This window comes from Capra hircus, chromosome 27 (assembly GCF_001704415.2).
Source record: "Capra hircus breed San Clemente chromosome 27, ASM170441v1, whole genome shotgun sequence".
NCBI lineage: Eukaryota > Metazoa > Chordata > Mammalia > Artiodactyla > Bovidae > Capra > Capra hircus.
Window position 1 is genome coordinate 42,172,280 of NC_030834.1, and position 20,524 is coordinate 42,192,803.

Sequence of the window (20,524 nt, forward strand, 5' to 3'; positions counted from 1 at the left end):
CTAGAGCCAGACATCCTGGAATGTGAAGTCAAGTGGGCCTTAGAAAGTATCACTACGAACAAAGCTAGTGGAGGTGATGGAATTCCAGTTGAGCTATTTCAGACCCTGAAAGATGATGCTGCAAAAGTGCTACACTCGATATGCCAGCAAATTTGGAAAACTCAGCAGTGGCCACAGGACTGGAAAAGGTCAGTTTTCATTCCAATCCCAAAGAAAGGCAATGCCAAATAATGCTCAAACTACCACACAATTGCTCTCATCTCACATGCTAGTAAAGTAATGCTCAAAATTCTCCAAGCCAGGCTTCAGCAATACATGAACCGTGAACTTCCAGATCTTCAAGCTGGTTTTAGAAAAGGCAGAGGAACCAGAGATCAAATTGCCAACATCTGCTGGATCATGGAAAAAGCAAGAGAGTTCCAGAAAACCATATATTTCTGCTTTATTGACTATGCCAAAGCCTTTGACTGTGTGGATCACAATAAACTGTGGAAAATTTTGAAAGAGATGGGAATACCAGACCACCTGACTTGCCTCTTGAGAAACCTATATGCAGGTCAGGAAGCAACAGTTAGAATTGGGCATGGAAGAACAGACTGGTTCCAAATAGGAAAAGGAGTATGTCAAGGCTATATATTGTCACCCTGCTTATTTAACATACATGCAGAGTACATCATGAGAAACACTGGGCTGGAAGAAGCACAAGCTGGAATCAAGATTGCCAGGAGAAATGTCAATAACCTCAGATATGCAGATGACAAGGAACTCAAAAGCCTCTTGATGAAAGTGAAAGAGGAGAGTGAAAAAGTTGGCTTAAAGCTCAACATTCAGAAAACAAAGATCATGGCATCCGGTCCCATCACTTCATGGGAAATAGATGGGGAAACAGTGGAAACAGTGTCAGACTTTATTTTGGGGGGCTCCAAAATCACTGCAGATGGTGATTGCAGCCATGAAATTAAAAGACACTTACTCCTTGCAAGGAAAGTTATGAACCTAGATAGCATATTCAAAAGCAGAGATATTACTTTGCCAACAAAGGTCTATCTAGTCAAGGTTATGGTTTTTCCAGTGGTCATGCATGGATGTGAGAGTTGGACTGTGAAGAAAGCTGAGAGCTGAAGAACTGATGCTTTTGAACTGTGGTGTTGGAGAAGACTCTTGAGAGTCCCTTGGACTGCAAGGAGATCCACCCAGTCCATTCTAAAGATCAGCCCTGGGTGTTCTTTGGAAGGAATGATGCTAAAGCTGAAACTCCAGTACTTTGGCCACCTCATGCAAAGAGTTGACTCATCAGAAAAGACTGATGCTGGGAGGGGTTGGGGGCAGGAGGAAAAGGGGACAACAGAGGATGAGATGGCTGGATGGCATCACTGAATCAATGGACATAAGTGTGAATGAAATCCAGGAGTTGGTGATGGACAGGGATCCTTGTGTACTGCAATTCATGGGGTCACAAAAATTTGGACACAACCGAGCAACTGAACTGAACTGAACTGAGCTAAATTCACCCATTCCAGTCCATTTTAGTTCGCTGAGTCCTAAAATGTCAACGTTCACTCTTGCCATCTCCTGTTTGACGAACTTCCAAGTTGCCTTGATTCATGGACCTAACATTCCAAGTTCTTATGCAATATTGTTCTTTATAGCATTGGACTTTACTTTTATCACCAGTCACATTCACAACTGGGTGTTGTTTTTGTTTTGTCTGTGTCTTTTCATTCTTTCTGGAGTTTTTTCTCCACTGATCTCCAGTAGCATATTGGGCCCCTACCAATGTGAGGAGTTCATATTTCAGTGTCCTATCTTTTTGCCTTTTCATACTGTTCATGAGGCATGTGTTTGAGTAAACTCTGAGAGTTGGTGATGAACAGGGAGGCCTGGCGTGCTGTAGTCCATGGGGTCGCGAAGAATTGTGCACTACTGAGCAACTGAACTGAACTGAAGTGTTATCTAAAAAATAATATAAATTAATGTATAAGCAAAGCAGAAACATCCTCACAGACATAGGAAACAAACTTGTGGTTACCGAATGGGAAAAGGAAGGGGGAGAGACCAACTAGGGGTACAGGATTAGCTAACTGCTACTTCCCCGGTGGCTCAGAGAGTAAAGAATCTGCCTGCAGTACAGGAGACCTGGGTTCAGTTCCTGGGTTGGGAAGATCCCCTGGAGAAGGAAATGACAACCCACTCCAGTATCGTTGCCTGGAAAATCCCATGGACAGAGGAGCCTGGCAGGCTACTGTACATGGGGTCTCAAAGAGTTGGACACGACTGAGCGACTAACTCACACACACGTGTAGAGTAGATGAGCAGCAAGGACACTTTCAGAGCACAGGGAGCGACAGCCGCTATTTTGTTCTGTTCAGCTGCTAAGCGGTTTCTGACTCTGCGACCCCATGGATTGCAGCGCAGCAGACTCCTCCGTCCTCCACTATCTCCAGGAGTTCGCTCAGACTCGTGTCCGTTTAGTTGATGATGCCATCCAACCATCTCATCCTCTGTTGTTCACAGCACAGGAAATTGAAGCCTCTATTTTGTAATAACTTATGATGGAATTCAATCTGCAAAAATAGTGAATCACCATACTGTTGGTACACCTGAAACTAATATAATATTGTAAATCAACTGCACTTCAAGGGAAAAAAAAAAGACTACGCATTTGTCATTGGTCAGGGAAGCAGAGAGCAGACATGGCGGTTGGACTTGACCCGAAGGAGCCTCGGGGCAGTCCTGCCAGTGACCCCAGAGACCCCGCAGAGTCCATCGCCATGGCTCTAGGGCAGGAGTTCTGGGAAGCGTCCTTAAGCAGAACTGACAGGAACTGTGTAATGAAGTCATCTCCTTAGAAATTGTGACAAATTGTAAGCAGAAAAATACCGTGATTTATCACCAAACATCCTGAACTGACAACTGAGTAAATGGAACCAAAAGATTCGATGCAGTTCATTTGGGGAAATGAAGAAAAACTGGCCTCAAAGCTCTCCATTAGCAACATGGAGCAGAAAATTGAGGGTGTGTTATTTAACCAAACATACCCAAACCAACAGACATTTATAACAAAAAATTATCAAAAAGGCTGACCAGGCATCAGAAATGCACTTTTTCTCTGTTATTTTATAGGAGAAAAATGTATACCCTAGACCAGTGCTTGTATTTGTTAGATGCTGAGTATGTTCTCCTGGAAGGAAGCTGATGGAAAGATTATTCTGGTGACCACAGTTTTGCTTATTTGTCCCTTATTTGATTAAAATAAATGGATCTGTGCTCTCTATGGGATTTGAGGAAGCTACAAAGAATTATCAGAACGTCCCCTACTCCTTGAACAAATCAGTTTTTAATGAAGTGATTAGAGAGCATGGGTCCCAACAGAGTTCACAGCTCTTGCTGCGAGACCCTAACCAAAGCAAAATAGAAGACCTAGAGGGGTTTCCAAAATGTATATATATGATATATTATGTATGATAATTGAAATATTATGCATTGCATATGATATGTATGATGTATGATAATGTTCAATACATTATGTATGCTAATATAGTACATATGGCATATGCATATGGTAATGTTTAATATGTGTGATAATATAGTACACATGGTATATGATACACATGATAATGAGGTATGATATGTGATAATTGTTATATTATCTATTATATATATGATTATATAGCACATATGATACTCATGATAATATATTTATATTTTTATGTTGTGCTTTTAACAAAAGTATGTAAATAATATATTCTAATAGTTGATTATAATAGACTGGGAAACATTGCCGAAGAGATCTCTGTTTGGCTGATGCTGATACAGAGACAATTAAAACTATGCTGATTTCTTTCATCAGTGTTTTATAGTTTTCTATATATAGGTCTTTAGTTTCTTTAGGTAGATATATTCCTAAGTATTTTACTCTTTTCATTGCAATGGTGAATGGAATTGTTTCCTTAATTTCTTTTTCTACTTTCTCATTATTCGTGTATAGGAGTGCAAGGGATTTCTGTGTGTTGATTTTATATCCTGCGACTTTACTATATTCATTGATAGCTCTAGTAATTTTCTGGTGGAGTCTTTAGGGTTTTCCATGTAGAGGATCATGTCATCTGCAAACAGTGAGAGTTTTACTTCTTCTTTTCCAATTTGGATTCCTTTTATTTCTTTTTCTGCTCTGATTGCTGTGGCCAAAACTTCCAGAACTATGTTGAATAGTAGCGGTGAAAGTGGACACCCTTGTCTTGTTCCTGACTTTAGGGGAAATGCTTTCAATTTTTCACCATTGAGGAGAATGTTTGCTGTGGGTTTGTCATATATAGCTTTTATTATGTTGAGGTATGTTCCTTCTATTCCTGCTTTCTGGAGAGTTTTTATCATAAATGGATGTTGAATTTTGTCAAAGGCCTTCTTGAAAGATGCAGTTTTCAGAGCTCATTTCATCTTCACTCTTTCCCAGCTCCCTTGCCACAGTCTCCCAGGAGCATCCTCTAATACCACTGTGTGGATTTACTTACTGGCAGTGAGTTTGCCAGGTGGCACAGTGATCAAGAACCCTCCTTCCAATGCAGGAGATGCAAGAGAGGGGAGTCTTTTTGATCCTAGAGTCAGGAAGGTCCCCTGGAGAAGGAAATGGCAACCCACTCCATCGTTCTTGCCTGGAGAATTCCATGGACAGAGGAGCCTGGTGGGCTGCAGTCCATGGGGTTGCAAGGAGTCAGACGTGACTGAATACACATACACAGTAGGCAGATACTCAGTGAGGGAAAATGTTTAAAAGGGAACATAATCCATATTGATCACAACTCCCCATAAAGGTAAAATGAAGCCTTGCATTTATACTCTCCAGAAATCCTTTATGTGTGTGCTTAGCCCTCGGGGAAAGATTGTCAAAAAATGAAAGGAGCTGAAACATATTTATTTTATGCACTCAAGTTATCCTTGAGCCTATATTTGTATTATTAATGATAACCCCATTCCACACACACACTCACACATATTCATAACAAACAGCATTTTCTTAACTGCAACCCCCCCAAAAAAAGAAAAGAAAAACATTTCAGTATAACATCTATATCGACCACTTGAAAAGCTGTAAAATTCCATTCCAGAGGTTTCTGATGTTACAAGGGGCTTTGCTGATGGAGTGAATGAAGTTGACAAGCACAAACAGAAAGCAATTCAAATGGTGGAATTATATGCAACAGAAGGAGATATAGATACATGATTTAGAGATATTTGGAAGGTCTGCTAAAATAGAACATTTACAATATTTAAAGCTACCAAGCACAAGCTACAAAACACAGCTACAAGACTGTGTGAGAGAAAGAAGACACCTTTGTACTTATATTTGGAAGAAGATAGGTTTTTAGCCTTGGAAGGAAAGCTATGACATACCTACCTAGAAAGTGTATTAAAAAGCAGAGACATCATTTTGCCGACAAAGGTTCATCTAGTCAAAGCTATGATTTTTCCAGTAGTCATGTATGGATGTGAGAGTTAGACCATAAAGCAGGCTGAGTGCTGAAGAATTGATGTTTTGGAGTCATGGTGCTGGAGGAGACTCTTGAGAGTCCCCTGGACAGCAAGGAGATCAAACCAGTCAGTTCTAAAAGAAATCAACCCTGAATATTCACTGAAAGGACTGATGCTGAAGCTGAAGCTCCAAAACTTTGGCCACCTGATGTGAAGAGCCAACTCACTGGAAGAAAACCCTGATGCTGGGAAAGATTGAGGGCCAGAGGAGAAGGGGATGGCAAAGGATGAGATGGTTGAATGGCATCACTGACTCAATGGACAGGAATTTGAGCAAACTCCAGGAAATGGTGAAGGATAAGGAAACCTGAAATGCTGCAGTCCATGGGGTCACAAAGAGTCTGACATGACTGAGTGACTAAACAAGGTTTTTAGCAAATGTGTCCTTTAGTGGTCCTATAACTGGACAGGACTTCTCAGGGCATTTTTGTGAAAATTATTTAGCCTATCTTGAGCTTCATATTCTCAAAATGTAAAACAGTGTCCAGATCATCCTCATGTCGCAGAAGTGGGTGAACATTTGAATGAAACATGCAAGATATCTGGCTCAATGCCTGATACATGATCCACCCTCACTTCCTTGCAGCAGGTACTGCGATTAGCATGGAACTGTCTTGGGTAATTATTACATTCCAGGCACAGGGCCTGGCCCTTACGGATCAGGAAACATGTTTTCCAGCTAAGTTTAGCATCATTGATTCACTGAGGGTAGTACAAGATCAGAACTTCCTTCCTTGATCGTCTTCCCAGCATAAAAAAATCGCCTTTAACTCACATGAATTAAGCCCACCTCCTTTTGAGAAGCCAGTTCTCCCATCTCTTCCTAAAATGTGGTGTGATTTCATTTTACTATGAATAAAGTATAAAAGTCAGGAAATCAACCACAACAGGAATTCTGCAGTTTACTGTCATTTGAAAAATGAGGAATATAATTTTATCAAAGGAGTTTTTTCTGTTTTTCTATGATAATCATTGACTTGAACATTAACAACTTGGCCGTGAGTCAATCAATTTTTTTTTTTGAGCATTTTTCATTTGCTGGAGACTTAAAGAAATAAAATCCCTGCTCTCATGGAGTTTGCATTCATTTATCCCACAGAGAAACCACGGGAAGCCTGTTTTGACCCTGGAAACATAATGAATGGGACGAGGATTGGGACCGACTTCAAGCTCGGCTCAACTGTCACGTACCAGTGTGACTCTGGCTACAAGATCGCTGACCCATCTTCCATCACGTGTGTAATTGGAGTGGATGGAAAGCCTGCGTGGAACCGGGTCTTGCCCTCCTGCAATGGTACGTACCGATGTGTGGGGCCATAGCTGTCTTCAGGGATAACTTGCCTCTGGAACTTGGACCCTCATTTGGGAGAGGGTCTGCACACCCGTCCTCTACCCCTATTAGTGGGGTGACCCTGCAGAGCATTGTGGGATAAGGATTTGGACTTCCTTGACCGTTTAATTTAATTTACTCAGGTTTCTGGGAGAAGAGTATTTTTCTTTTTTTTTTCTTAAAAATATAAATATATATATTTTAATTGGAGATTAATTACTTTACAATATTGTATTGGTTTTGCCATACATCAACATGAATCCACCACGGGTATACACATGTTCCCCATCCTGAACCCCCCTCCCTCGTCCCTCCCTGTACCATCCCTCTGGGTTGTCCCAGTGCACCACCCCCAAGCATCCAGTATCATGCATCGAACCTGGACTGGCGATTTGTTTCATATATGATATTATACATGTTTCAATGCCATTCTCCCAAATCATCCCACCTCTCCCTCTCCCACAGAGTCCAAAAGACTGTTCTTTCACTTAGATAGTTGGTCATTTCTAACTGTGAAAACTGTGCATTGTATTAAATTCAAACGTGCTTTAAACTTATGAGGGATCACAATAAATTCTCTAGTCACAGACTCAATAAAAAAAAAAAGAGGTCACATTTAGGCAATAGATAAATAATCTAATTTTAAATTAGAGGTTTTTTCCATATCTGAAGACCCATCAAGCAGTTTCTGTTAACTAGTCATCGTATCTGTGTGCATAAAACATCAAAGAATGATTTTCCTTATTTATTTAAATTTAAATAAAACTTAAGAATTCCAAATCATTAAGCAGAAATGACCTTTCCCATATTTTATTTTGGATATCTTATGAAAAACAGTGCATTTGTGCTGAATTAATGTCTGTGAATTACTCAGATCACCAATTAAGCTAAGTGAATGTTGCTATATTTTAAACATCTCTGTAGTTTGTATATTAAAGAACATATTTTGGACTAGTTTGTTTTAAAGGCATGACGTAATTTTCTTTCTGTTGCCTGCAGTTCTTGTTCATTGAGGTTTCCTACTGAATTAGAACAGAAATGGAAACACCCTCGAGTCTCTTGCATGAGTCAAAATGGCTTCTGTTTATGTTGTTTTTGGTTTACATATATTCCAATTAACCAAATGGATGAGTTAGTTTCTTGTTACCATCTGCAGTGAATGCTGTTGCATGTCCTTATTCATTTAGAAAATGGTCTGTTTAATACGTTAATTACCAAAGAGCAAGAGTATATTTATTTTCCTATTATTATCATAATAATATAAAAGAATTTCTAGCATAAGAAAAGCAATTCCTATTTCTCAGATTAACACAGTAACATGGACAGAATAATTATTACTAATTAAACGAGAATTCTCTATCTATTTTTCTCAATTACACCAATGTTTGGTTGCTTTGAAGTGTATCATGCAGGTTTGGTGCTTATCTTCAAATCTGGGGAAGAATGTATAAGCACAGTACAATTTATCAAGGTAGCAGAGAACCTAAAATGCCACGTCTGTTTCCTTTCATTTCATCCTTTTTAGTTTTCATTTTTTCCTATTATCATAAAGTAATATTCTTTCATCCTATTTGTGAACAAAGTAAATCTTTGCAGAAATACTGGAAGACTCCTTCTATCAGTTTAGATGTATCACTTAATTTTTTAAGAAATCAACCACACAAATTCAACCATGTTATTTCTGAAATATATATATATATATATATGTATATATATTTCAGACTGGTGGGCTACAGTCCACAGGGTCTCGAAAAGTCCAATATGACTGAGCAACTAAGCGCAACAGTTACACTTGAGCAAATATATCAGAAGATATGATTCCTGATTGATAAGATCTCTGTGTGATCATTTGGCCATCCAAATGTTAGCCCAGTAAAGATTTATTTCCACTTATCATTTATGCTTGTTTAAAATTCAAAATAGCTTAACTTTTTTTTTTACAGAAAATGGATATTTGTAAAAAGATCTGCTTGAATTTTATATGTCTAAAATAAAGTAAATTTCTGTCCTTCATTTGTACTTATCTTTAAAAATTTGAACTTTGAGTGTTTAAGAAAATTTATATGTATAAATATAAATGTATACATATATATATGTATTTTGGAAATAATGTGGTGGAATTTGTATGGTTGACTTTTTAAAAATTAAGTGATCCATTTCAACTGGTAGAAGTCTTTCAGCCTTTCACTGAAAACCTTGAGCTTTGAAGTTTAGCATAGAGAATTTCCTCCATGTAAAAGTAAAAACATTTTTTTTCTACTTAAGATTGTTTAAAAAAAGAAGTCATGGCAATTGTTTTAGGGTGATAAAATTGCTCTGAGTTAAGACATTAGCATGAAGGCTGCTCTTAGCTCAGTTAAGTGAAATCTCTACTAGTGTGAAGCTGTCAGGTGTCTAAGCTGTCCTCGTTGACTTCCTAGAGCTTGACTTTTCTTTCCAGGCACATAGAGCAGGCCCTGGGAAATCTGCGCAGTCATCAGTGAGGCACTTTGACGCCAGCGTCAACATCTGAGGAGCTTTATTCATCCTGGCCATCCATTAGGACTTAACAGTGTGCTAATCAAAAGATTAAGCATGTCATCTCTGATTTCTATCATTTTTAATGCTTGAAAACTGTCACACCTAGAAGAAATAAGCTATAGATATATGAACTTTTCAACAGACTGAAAATAATTATGAATCCAGATCACAGAAGGTGTCCAGGATAAGGAGGCATGTAGTCAGGCCACAGAGGGTGGAATCAGTGCCACCTCAGTGGATACATAGCATTCTAAACAGATGAGCAGACATGGACCTCTTTTTAAGTAAAAACAGGAGAAATGGAAGGATTTGCAATTTAATCCAAAAACTGGATCTTTCAAAACTGGAATTTATTTGGATGTCTACTTTAAGATGCTTAGCAATAGTATTTTGAATATCCAGGCTACAGTTGTTGTTTTTTTTTTTAATTTTCTCAGCAAGTGCAATGCTGAGAGTAAATAAGATGATCAGAGGGAAAATAAACACACAATCTTCTCTCACTGAGTTGTGCACATAGCACCTCAACAATGTACCTGCCTTAACTTTCTACTTTTGCGTTCCTTCAGCTTTCAGTGGGACTTACAAGAAAGGACCCCAGATATACTAGTAACTATACCTATCACTCTTGAGCTGAATCTATGATGAAAGGATAGCAAAGACTAAAAATGGTTATTTTTCTTTTAGTCTCATAGTAATTAGACAATTACAAAATGGAAATAATCTTTGTATCACTTAAGTTAATATGGTGTTTGAGATCAACTGGAAAATTCTAGTGAGACTTTTGAAGTAACTTAAGAATTTGTCTTTATTCGACCTGTTCCTACTTTCATGAGAACTGTTTTCATTATTATTTTAGCATGTCTGAGAACGTTCTTAAAAATAATACTAGGTCCTCCTCTTAAGTTGAGTTACTTTTATTCTCACTTGCTCCATCTTTGCTTTTCTTCTTATTTCACTTTTGATAGAGATGTAAAATCAGTTTTTGACTATGATACCTTGTTAGGTCTTTGAATATTCATGTTGACTGCACAATGCTGTCATTTTTAGGTCCCTGTCACCTGCCGTGTGGTTACGCACAGCACATAATTCTCGATTGATCTCTTTCAGCCCCCTGCGGAGGCCAGTACACGGGATCAGAGGGGGTGGTCTTGTCACCCAATTACCCTCACAACTATACCGCCGGTCAGATCTGCCTCTATTCAATAACGGTACCAAAGGAATTTGGTAAGGTTTTCTTATTTTCAATTCACTGTCATATTTCTTTCTGTGATAATATTTCCATCATTTTATAAACAAATGCATCAGCCCTTGATTTAATGAATTAATATAAAAAAAGATGATGTGTGACAGGTTTTCCAAAGGTGTCTCATACAAGATCCACTGTAGTGGATGTAAAATGCTTAAACTTCCATCTCGGATTCCAATCCAGAATAAGCAGAATAATTTTGGCTTTGTTCTTGTTTTTGTTAGGAAGCATTTTCTCTTTTGGTTGTCTGTGTGTGAGGAAGATCATTTCCTCACATGTGGGCCAGGGGAACCTGATCAGTCTGTGAGATACTGGCATGTATATTTGATTATTGATTATTCTGGAAATCACTGGGTCAGTGAACCCACCTTTGAGTGACTGCAGGTGTACAAGTAGGCAGTGCCCTGTCTGACCCCTCTGAATCTGACATCCCGAGTTTCCTTCCTGAACTTGGCCCTGAGCCAATTTTCTGGGACGGCTTCATGCCTAGATGGCCCTATGCTGACAGGCTTCTGGCGGCTTCCTCAACATCTCCCCTCTCACTCTAGACCGGGAAGATACCTCTGTGTTGGATTCTTTCCCGGAGTCAGAAGAGAATAGCTTTTATAATTTTATGGAATAGTTCCTTTCTCCCAACAGTAAAAGTTAAAACCCAACATACTCTATAATTCTTTTCTTTACACTCAAGATAGCAGCCACCCTCTCATAGAAATAAAACTGACAAAAATTCTAAGGTTCCATTCTGTTTGAGGGCAAACATTTTAAAAACACAATTATGTGATGAGAAAGTTAATTGCTGCTCAAGAAACTTGCATATGGGATACATGATTTCTATGAACTTCTTTTATATTAATCACAGGCTTCTAAAAATCTAATAAAAACCTCCTCCAAGGACTTACTTCAGCCTCTGGTGGTTTAGATCACCTCATAAACAGTGCAAGGCAACGTATTCAGTATCTTAAGCTCCTTCTTTCAGGCAGTTCTCAAGGGTGACTGAGTTTCCAGGCAAGGCTTCCCTCGTGTCATCTTGCTGTGTTAAAAAAAATCAGGTGTCTGATACTTAGAGGGTGATGAATGTGATCACAGAAACCAGGGCAGAGAGACCAGACTCCCAAGAAGGTCCACTGACTCTATCAGTAAGTGGAAAATGGAGAATACCAATTTAATTTAAAAACTGAAAAACTGGCTTCAAAATATTTATTTTGTTATAAAAAATGAACAGTAAAACTTACTAGATTTCCACTCTTTATGATGACCAATGCCTCTAAAATCCTGTGTTTGTTGTTGAGTCACTGAGTTGTGTCCAATTCTTTGTGACCCCTTGGACTGCAGCACACCAGGCTCCCCAGTCCTTCACTGTCCCCCAGGGTTTGCTCAGATTCACATCCATTAAATCGGTGATACCGTCCAACCATCCAACCTTTGTTGGATGCCTTCCAACCATCTAACCTTTGTTGGATGCCATCCAACCTTTGTTGTCCCCTTCTCCTCCTGCCCTCAATCTTTCCCATCTTTTCAAATGAGTTGGCCCTTGGCATCAGGTAGCCAAAGTATTGGAGCTTCAGCTTTAGCATCAGTCCTTCCAATGAATATTCAGGGTTGATTTCCTTTAGGACTGACTGGTTGATATTTCTACTGGCCAAGGGACTCTCAAGAGACTTCTTCAGCACTGCAGTTTGAAGGCATCAGTTCTTTAGCTCTCAGCCTTCTTTATGGTCCAGCTCTCACATCTGTACACGACTACTGGAAAAAACACAGCTTTCACTATACGGACCTTTGTCAGCAAAGCAATATTTCTGCTTTTTAATATGCTATCTAGGTTTGTCGTAGCTCCCCTTCCAAGGAGCAAATGTCTTTTAATTTCATGGCTGCAGTCACTGCCTGCAGTGATTTTGGAGCCCAAGAAAATAAAGTCTGTCCCTGCTTCCACTTTTTCCCATCTATTTTCCATGAAGTGATGGGACCTCATTCATTTCTTTATTTTTAAAAAAGCATTTTGTTCCAACCTACCCCTTCATTTTCAGTGGTGTTTGGGCAGTTCGCCTATTTCCAGACGGCGCTGAATGACCTGGCAGAGCTGTTTGACGGGACGCACCCACAGGCCAGATTGCTCAGCTCACTCTCGGGGTCTCACTCAGGTAAACCTTCAGTGAGCTCTTTGATTCCAGTCACACAGCCAGGAGAATTAATGTCAAGCTTGTCTATTTTAATTTTCTTTTGTGGAGGAGAAATTTAATCATCTTTGAATTTGCTTGCTTACTTAGTAAAATCTTACTTTCAATGTAAAATTTCAAATGCATTGTTATCCCACATATAAAACCATCTGACTTTATCTTTTTTTTTTAACTAAGAACACAGAACATTTAATACCTATCTCAGAAGAAAATAAAAATATCAGAAAATAAACACCCTGTTATTTTCTATCCTATAGATGATCTCTGATTTTCCCTCCAGGTGAGACATTGCCTTTGGCCACATCCAACCAGATTCTGCTCCGATTCAGCGCAAAGAGCGGGGCTCCAGCACGGGGTTTCCACTTCGTATATCAAGGTGCGTCTCTGCCCTCTTTGCCCTCCTCCCACACCACACGTACCACTATTTTCAGCACCAAAAACATGACTTGTACTTTATTTAATAATTGACAGTTTGAGGGTATCTTCATAATTATAATAACATTATTTGGTAAAAAATATTAAAGTTTTTTCTTTTGAAAATTAAATGTGGTATTTCTAAGACAAAGATACAATTGTGCTTCATTTATTTGACAGGATCAGGGAACAAATATTTATGAGATTACCTTAGTATAGCACTCCACAATTTGCAAAATAATTTCAATATTATAACATTTTACCTCATTAAGTAAAATATTTCATAATAGATTTTAGTAACCATCTTAATGAAATACACTTAAAACACATTGTGTGATTCCAAACCTTGCTGTAAAACTAATTGAAAATGAAATGTACTAAAATTGAACTAAACCCAAAATATCATCCATGTTTCTATCACTGGAGGTACCTATTTTATTTTGCTTAAGTTCTAACTTTAGGCAAGTCACATCTTTATATTTATTTTTGAACTTGGAGTTTATTCAAAATTCTTGAAATTGCTCAAAGGTTCTGGACCATGAAGATTTCTTTCCTGTTTCTAGTTCACCTTTAGATTGCATATCCGTTATGTGAATTTGAGAATACACCCCATGGACTGAAAAGTTTGTCCACTTTCAGAGGCACAGGGAAAGTCTCTAGATCTGAACTGTGATCACTGTCCAGCTGAGATCGGACAGAGGTTGTCATTTTCAGAGATACAGTAACTTCCTGTTCAAAGTGAGAGGAATACTTAGCGTTTCTAGATCCCAGTGTTCCTAGAGGCTGGAGCTATTGCAGGCGGCTCTTGAACATTTTCTTCAGCAAAGGGGGAGAATAACTTCCTGGCAAAAATGTCTTTCCTTTAGTAAGGATTTTTTCAGAAAGCATCCTCGACAACTTCATGGTTTTCATCAAGTTATAGAGAGGAACAGTCTGTCATGTCATTCATAAATCATTTATGATCATCACACACTGAGAAATGCATGGCCTCAAAATATTTCATGATAAAAACCCTTTGATATTCAGTAATAAGATGATTTAAAAGTCACGGAAAGAGTGAGCATGTTTGACGGGTCAGGAGAAAGTGAAAGTGAAGTCACTCAGTCATGTCTGACTCTTTGCGACCCCATGTGCTATAGCTTACCAGGCTCCTCTGTCCATGGGATTTTCCAGGCAAGAGTACTGGAGTGGGTTGCCATTTCCTTCTCCAGAGGATCTTCCTGACCCAGGGATTGAACCCAGGTCTCCCACATTGTAGGCAGATGCTTTATCATCTGAGCCACCAGGCAAGTCTCTCAGGTCAGGAGAAGTACCTCTAATCCAGTTTAAGAAGCACTTGCTTGTGTGACAATGCTGTTACATTAAAATTAACTGCATTGTTCAAATTAAACTTTTGTTAAAATGTAAATAACTAAACCAGTAAATATGGCCTTTATAGTAGAGGGTCCAATTTAGGCAACTCACTTCTCACCAAATCCTAATTTTCTTTAAATACATGCTATATTACTTTGCAGAAGCAAATTCACAAACCAAACTAAGCTGATATGACATCTAAGGAAACTGGGCTACTTGGTTTAAGTACATATTTTTGTCCTGGAAAACTTCAAGTGCCTGGCATTGTCTGCCCGATTAGGGACTTCCTTTAATTTTTTTATAAAGATTAGAAAATTGATCAGATTATCAGATAAAATACCTGAGGCACATGATCCTACATCTGTCCTGTCTGCAAATGCTATCTTTAGAAGTCATGGTTTTTAAAATGACATTTCTTGTTTTAAGACAACATATTATCATTAATTTACAATTGGATGTGTTCAGTGGCTCGGTTGTGTCCAACTCTTTGATAGCCTATGTACTGTAGCACACCAGGCTCCTCTGTCCATGGGATTTCCCAGCCAAGAATACTGGAGTGGGTTGCAATTTCCTTCTCCAGGGGATCTTCCTGACCCAGGGATCATTAAAATGTATGAAATTCAGAAAAGTAGAAAGAAAAGCAAATTCTTTATAGAAGTAACATATTTTCCTTGTGCTTAAGAATATATAATGACTATAGCATGTTCAGTATTTCTTCTAAGATTCCAATGTATCTCCTTTTCTTGCTTTGTTATTGCAATTAGTTTATGCAAAAGTTGACGTCTTTTTATCAAAGCCCAATCCTTTGGAGCTAAAGAATTAGGATCTTGAATGCAATTTATCAATTACTCAGAAGCACATGAGAAAGTTTTCAATCCCTCTCGAAAATGAATTGAACATTGCCTTCTGAAAGATAGTAGTTAAGTGGAAGCCTAGAAATTATTACAATTCTATTGTGTAAAAACTTTCTGAATATTGCTTCCATGTGCCACTTACAGCTTCATTCCTCCATAAGTTATTAATGCTTAAAATTGTGCAGGGACTTCCTGACTTCTGTGGCTGTAGGCTGTCTAGCCCTTTTTCACAGACAGCCCTGTTGTAAAGAGCTGTTCAGGGTCCCATGAAGAATGGGTGCAGGTGTCAGGTGCAGAAAACCTGTGGGTGATCCAGGCACGCTCTCTGCCCCTCTGTGTGGTCCTGGTTAATAACGGTTCTGGTTAATAACATTGCTGGTGAGGAAGCTGCTGTCCTGATCTTGGGAAGAAATGGAAGAATGGAGGCTTGTTTATTATTTGTATTTTTTACAGAGTGTTGTAACTTTATGTTTTTGTTGTTGTTGTTCAGTTACTAAGTTGTGTCCAACTCTTTGGAATCCCATGGACTGCAGCTCACCAGGTTCCCCATCCCTCACCATCTTCTGGAGTTTGCTCAAGTTCATGTTCATTGAGTTGGTGATGCCATACAACCATCTCATCCTCTGTTGTCCCCTTCTCCTCCTGCCTTCAGTCTTTCCCAGCATCAGAGTCTTTTCCAGTGAGTCAGCTCTTGGCATCAGGTGGCCAAAGTATTGCAGCTTCAGCTTCAGCATCAGTCCTTCAAATGAATATCCAGGGTTGATTTCCTTTAGGATTGACTAGTTTGAACTCCCTGCTGTCCAAGGGACTCTCAAGAGTCTTCCCCAGCACCACATTTCCAAAGCATCAATTCTTAAGTGTTCAGCCTTCTTTATGGTCCAGCTCTCACATACCTACTGGAAAAACCATAGTTTTGACTATTGCTGGTTTTTGTTTTTTTTTTTTTGGTTTTTTTTTGGCTTCCCATGCTCCTTGCAGGTAGAAGGATACATTCGTAAAGTGAAGCAGGTAAGAAGGTGATGGAATCTTTCACCACCACAAATTCTCTAAGCTATAGCCATGAGCAGACAGCTGTCTTACTGCACCTCTTTTAGGGTTGAAGGAGAAAAAAAAAGAAAACAATGATAGCAATAAAATAACCCTGAAGGCAGGCAAGAATAATTTATCCAAGTAAAGCAGTCTTTCCTTTTTCACTGAATGACAGATGAACATATTCTATTTCTCAAAATCACTCTGTTCTCATAGTTGAAAAATCTGTCCTGACAAGCCAGTACTAGTCTGTGAATTCAAACATACATCACTGAATTATGCACAACACTTTATGCTCAATCTTCTTTGTAAGAAGTATGCATTTTATAAGCTCTTGATACAACATGTGAATTTCTTAGAACTGGAATACTAACTTATAATTTATGCCATCTTAGAAAATATGAGGCCTGGGAAAAATCAACTAAAACATGTATCTGCTTGCCTAGAAAGGACGTCAAGCAAAGAAAACCTTAGTCTAAATTCTTCCTCCCAAACTTAGAAAAAGCTTTTCCACTCCCTGTTCCTGTTTTCCCCATAGTCAGAATATTGCCCGTTTTCAGATCATGAAAGTCCCAGAGAATAGCATCCAGTCTCTGCACAGCACAGTCCATGCCCTGAGAAGCCAGTCACGTGTTTACGACCCTCTGTTCCAGGCAAGCCTCATCCCCTTGCACTCAGCCCTGGCTGATCTCAGTTTGCCTCACAGCATTCACTGGAACACGGAGAATAATTGCTTGTTGTTGTCATCGTTGTTGTTCAGTTGCCAAGTCGTGTCAGTCTTTGTGACCCATGGACTGCAGCACACTGGGCTTCCCTATCCTTCACTTTTTCGCGGCCTTTGTTGAAACTCATGTCCACTGGGTTAGTGATGCCACCCAACCATCTCATCCTCTGTCATCCCCTTCTCCTCCTGCCTTCAATCTTTCCCAGTATCAGGGTCTTTTCCAATGAGTCAGCTCTTGGCATCAGGTAGGCAAAGTATTGGAGCTTTAGCTTCAGCATCAGTCCTTCCAATGAATATTCAGGGTTGATTTCCTTTAGGATGGACAGGTTTGATCTCCCTGCTGTCCAAGGGACTCTCAAGAGTCTTCTCCAGGATCGCAATTTGAATGCATCAATTCTTTGGCACTCAGCCTTCTTTATGGTCTAACTATCACATCCATACATGACTACTAGAATAATTGCTACTGGCATGAAATTTCTCTGTGGTATGGCCTGAAATCGCCAGGTGAGGACACACCCAGAGGATGGGCTGAAAGGGAGCAGCTGATCAGTGTGGCTGGACTTTGCCCCCAGATGCCACAGGCACTTCTGATGCTTCAAGATTCTAGGTTTCTCTGCCCCATTTTCTCAGATTCTTAAAACTGATCTCTTTACTTTCCCAACTTCTTCCTCTAAAATATGTTCTCCATCATTTCATTCAAATGCAGGTATTATTTATTTATTGTTATTTTCCTTAAACATACACAACTCTGAAGTTTGTGAGGAAAAGGTTAATAGCGACATGTGTACAGATGACCCCTGATGGTGTTTCTCCTCATTCATGAGACCCTGGAAAAACACTGTTGGAGGCCCTTTGACAAGTGTGGAAACGTGGCCACAAGTAATGGTGCTTCTCAAATAGTTCAAGACAAATAGACCAATTAAGGTTAGAGATTTCTCCATATTTATAAAAAAAAAACTGTCAAGAATTGACTGTAGAGTATCATTGTATTTATTTGTTTGCTTCTCCCTCTCATGCTACTGTTCAAGTGTAACACAATACTCAGACACTAAAATATGACAAATATAAGCTGTGAGCAATATGTGTACAATAGAATATTATATTCTGTGTTGTTTTCAGTTGTAGAAAAATATTCTGTAATATCATTAATTTTCTCATAGTTATTAGATAATATGCAGTTTTATTAACTTTTGCCTCTGATCAAAAATGTTTCAACACAGAATTGAAGCTTAGTTTACTCAAAACAGTCTTCTGACTTCCGTTCTCATACAAGTGGTTCCAGCAATTTACCCAAGTGGTGTCAGTTATTGCTCAGGTTCAATTCAACGCAAGGTGCCAGAGTATTAGGAAAAGGACCATAAGGACAGAAGGATTCTTTGTAAGTAAAATGTCCCCCTCAGAGGGCTGCACTTTCGCAGAAGGTACTCAAGGACAGGAAGATCAGGATCCCGAAGATGATAAACATGAACTGACTCTCAATGCAGGGACAGAAGCCAACATGCAAACTCCCAAGTGCATAGCTGGTGGATCTATTTCTCAGAGTGTCGGTTTGGGGTAACCCACCCCTTTGCCCCTGAAGTGTTTTTCAAACTTGATCTCATGCCTCCTTTTGTAAACAGGAAAACTGCTTATAGTGATCACTGCCTGCATATCAGTGAATTCTGATCTACAGCCTGAGTGGATGCCTCACTGGAAGGAGGCTCACCTACCATGCCCAGGGTCCAAGACCATGACATCCACACGCTGTGGGGAACATGGGGACAAGCAGAGAGCTGGGGGGTGGCTACAGGAGGCAGGCCTGTGCAATGGAGCTGAAGGTGCTGCCATGGGCTCAGCACTGTCAGGGCCCTCTGTGGTGGTGGGCATCGTCATCCGTACGTGGATGTGGGAGGGATGGAGCAGGGCTGGCTGGGATCATTAGAGGTGGCAGTCCTGTGAATCTGGGGCGGGGGATTTGGGGTCTTTGTGCGGCTCGCACAGCGCTCCCAGTGTTGCCTGTGATCACAAATATGCAGTGGCCTCCGAGGCTGTGTGTGGTCCGCAGAGGGAACCAGCTCTCAGGAAGCCAGCGGCCAGGTGTCAGAGTCAGGGCCAGTCCTCGTGTTTCCCACTCCTTCAGCAAGTGACGTCCCGCCAGCTGGAGTGTCCTGCCAAGCTCTGCTCTCTGCTGTGTAATCTGTTCTTTTCATTTCCAAACATTCAGTTGTAACATTAGACACTGGGAAAGGGTCAGTGCCCCTCCAGCCCCAGATGGACCGCTGCTCCCTGCCTCCCACCCTGGAGAATTGCTGGTGCAATGGGAAGACCCTAGGAAGGAGAAGGTTGGCTGTGCCCTCAGCCACCGCTGTTCCCCTCTACTCCCTCCCAAGTCTTTCCTGGACAAGATGAATCCCATAACTGTATATTTTCTTATGGTATTTTTTTCTTAATTTTATTATGGTAACATGAGATTTACTCTCTCATGTTTTCCTTTCAATCATTGTTTAAAATGAGCCGTTAGGATTCTGTAAAATTTAGCGCATGATTCGGCACCTTGAGGCTTCCCACGTGCCATAGTGGTGAAGAACCTGCCTGTCAATGCAGGAGACGTGAGAGATGCGGGTTTGATCCCTGGATTGGGAAGACCCCCTGGAGGAGGGCATGGAAACCCACTCCAGTATCCTTTCCTGGAGAATCCCATGGACAGAGGAACCTGGTGACTGCGGTCCATGGGGTAGCAAGAGTCAGACACAACTTAGCACTCACGCAATACAGCGTCGTTAACTGTTGGCACAGCTTTGTCAGCTGATCTGATCTTTAGAACTTGGGCGTCATGAATGTCTGCCATTGGATGGTAGCTCTACCTTCCCCCCATCTCCTGGCAACCCCCATCTGCTCTCTGCTTCTCTAAGTTTGTCTCTTAGTTGCTTCCTGTCCACGGGACCGTGCAGTATTTGTCCTTCTGCAACAGACTTGTTCCACTTCCATGTCCTAAGGGTCTGCCCATGTTGTTGCAAGTAGCACAATTTCCTTCCTTTTTAGAGGGCTGAATAGTATTCTATCATATGTATATTTCTATCATATGTATATACGACATTGCTTATTCATTGGTGGACATGGAGCTTGTTTCCGTAAGTTGGCTATTGCAAATAATACCCTTAACATACATGGGGGTGCAGATGTCTCTCCAGGGGAGGGATTTCATTTCCTTCAGATAAACACTCAGAAGTAGAACTGCTGGATCATGTGGTATTTCTGTTTTTAATTTTGCTTTTTAATCACCATGGTCACATTATAAGTAATCCTTTATATAGCAGCTCTTCTCACTAGAGTCTGAGGTCCTTAAGGACAGGCGCAAGTTCTTAGTCATCT

General features: G+C 40.0%; 1 protein-coding gene across 1 annotated transcript in view; it reads left to right on the plus strand.

Moving 5' to 3' along the window:
* Positions 1-20,524, plus strand: part of CSMD1 (CUB and Sushi multiple domains 1) — a 2,085,346-nt gene that overhangs the window by 1,822,665 nt on the left and 242,157 nt on the right. The window contains 4 exon segments of the mRNA XM_018042044.1: positions 6,629-6,823; positions 10,487-10,603; positions 12,650-12,763; positions 13,080-13,175. Of these exon segments, the coding sequence (XP_017897533.1) occupies positions 6,629-6,823; positions 10,487-10,603; positions 12,650-12,763; positions 13,080-13,175 (522 nt within the window).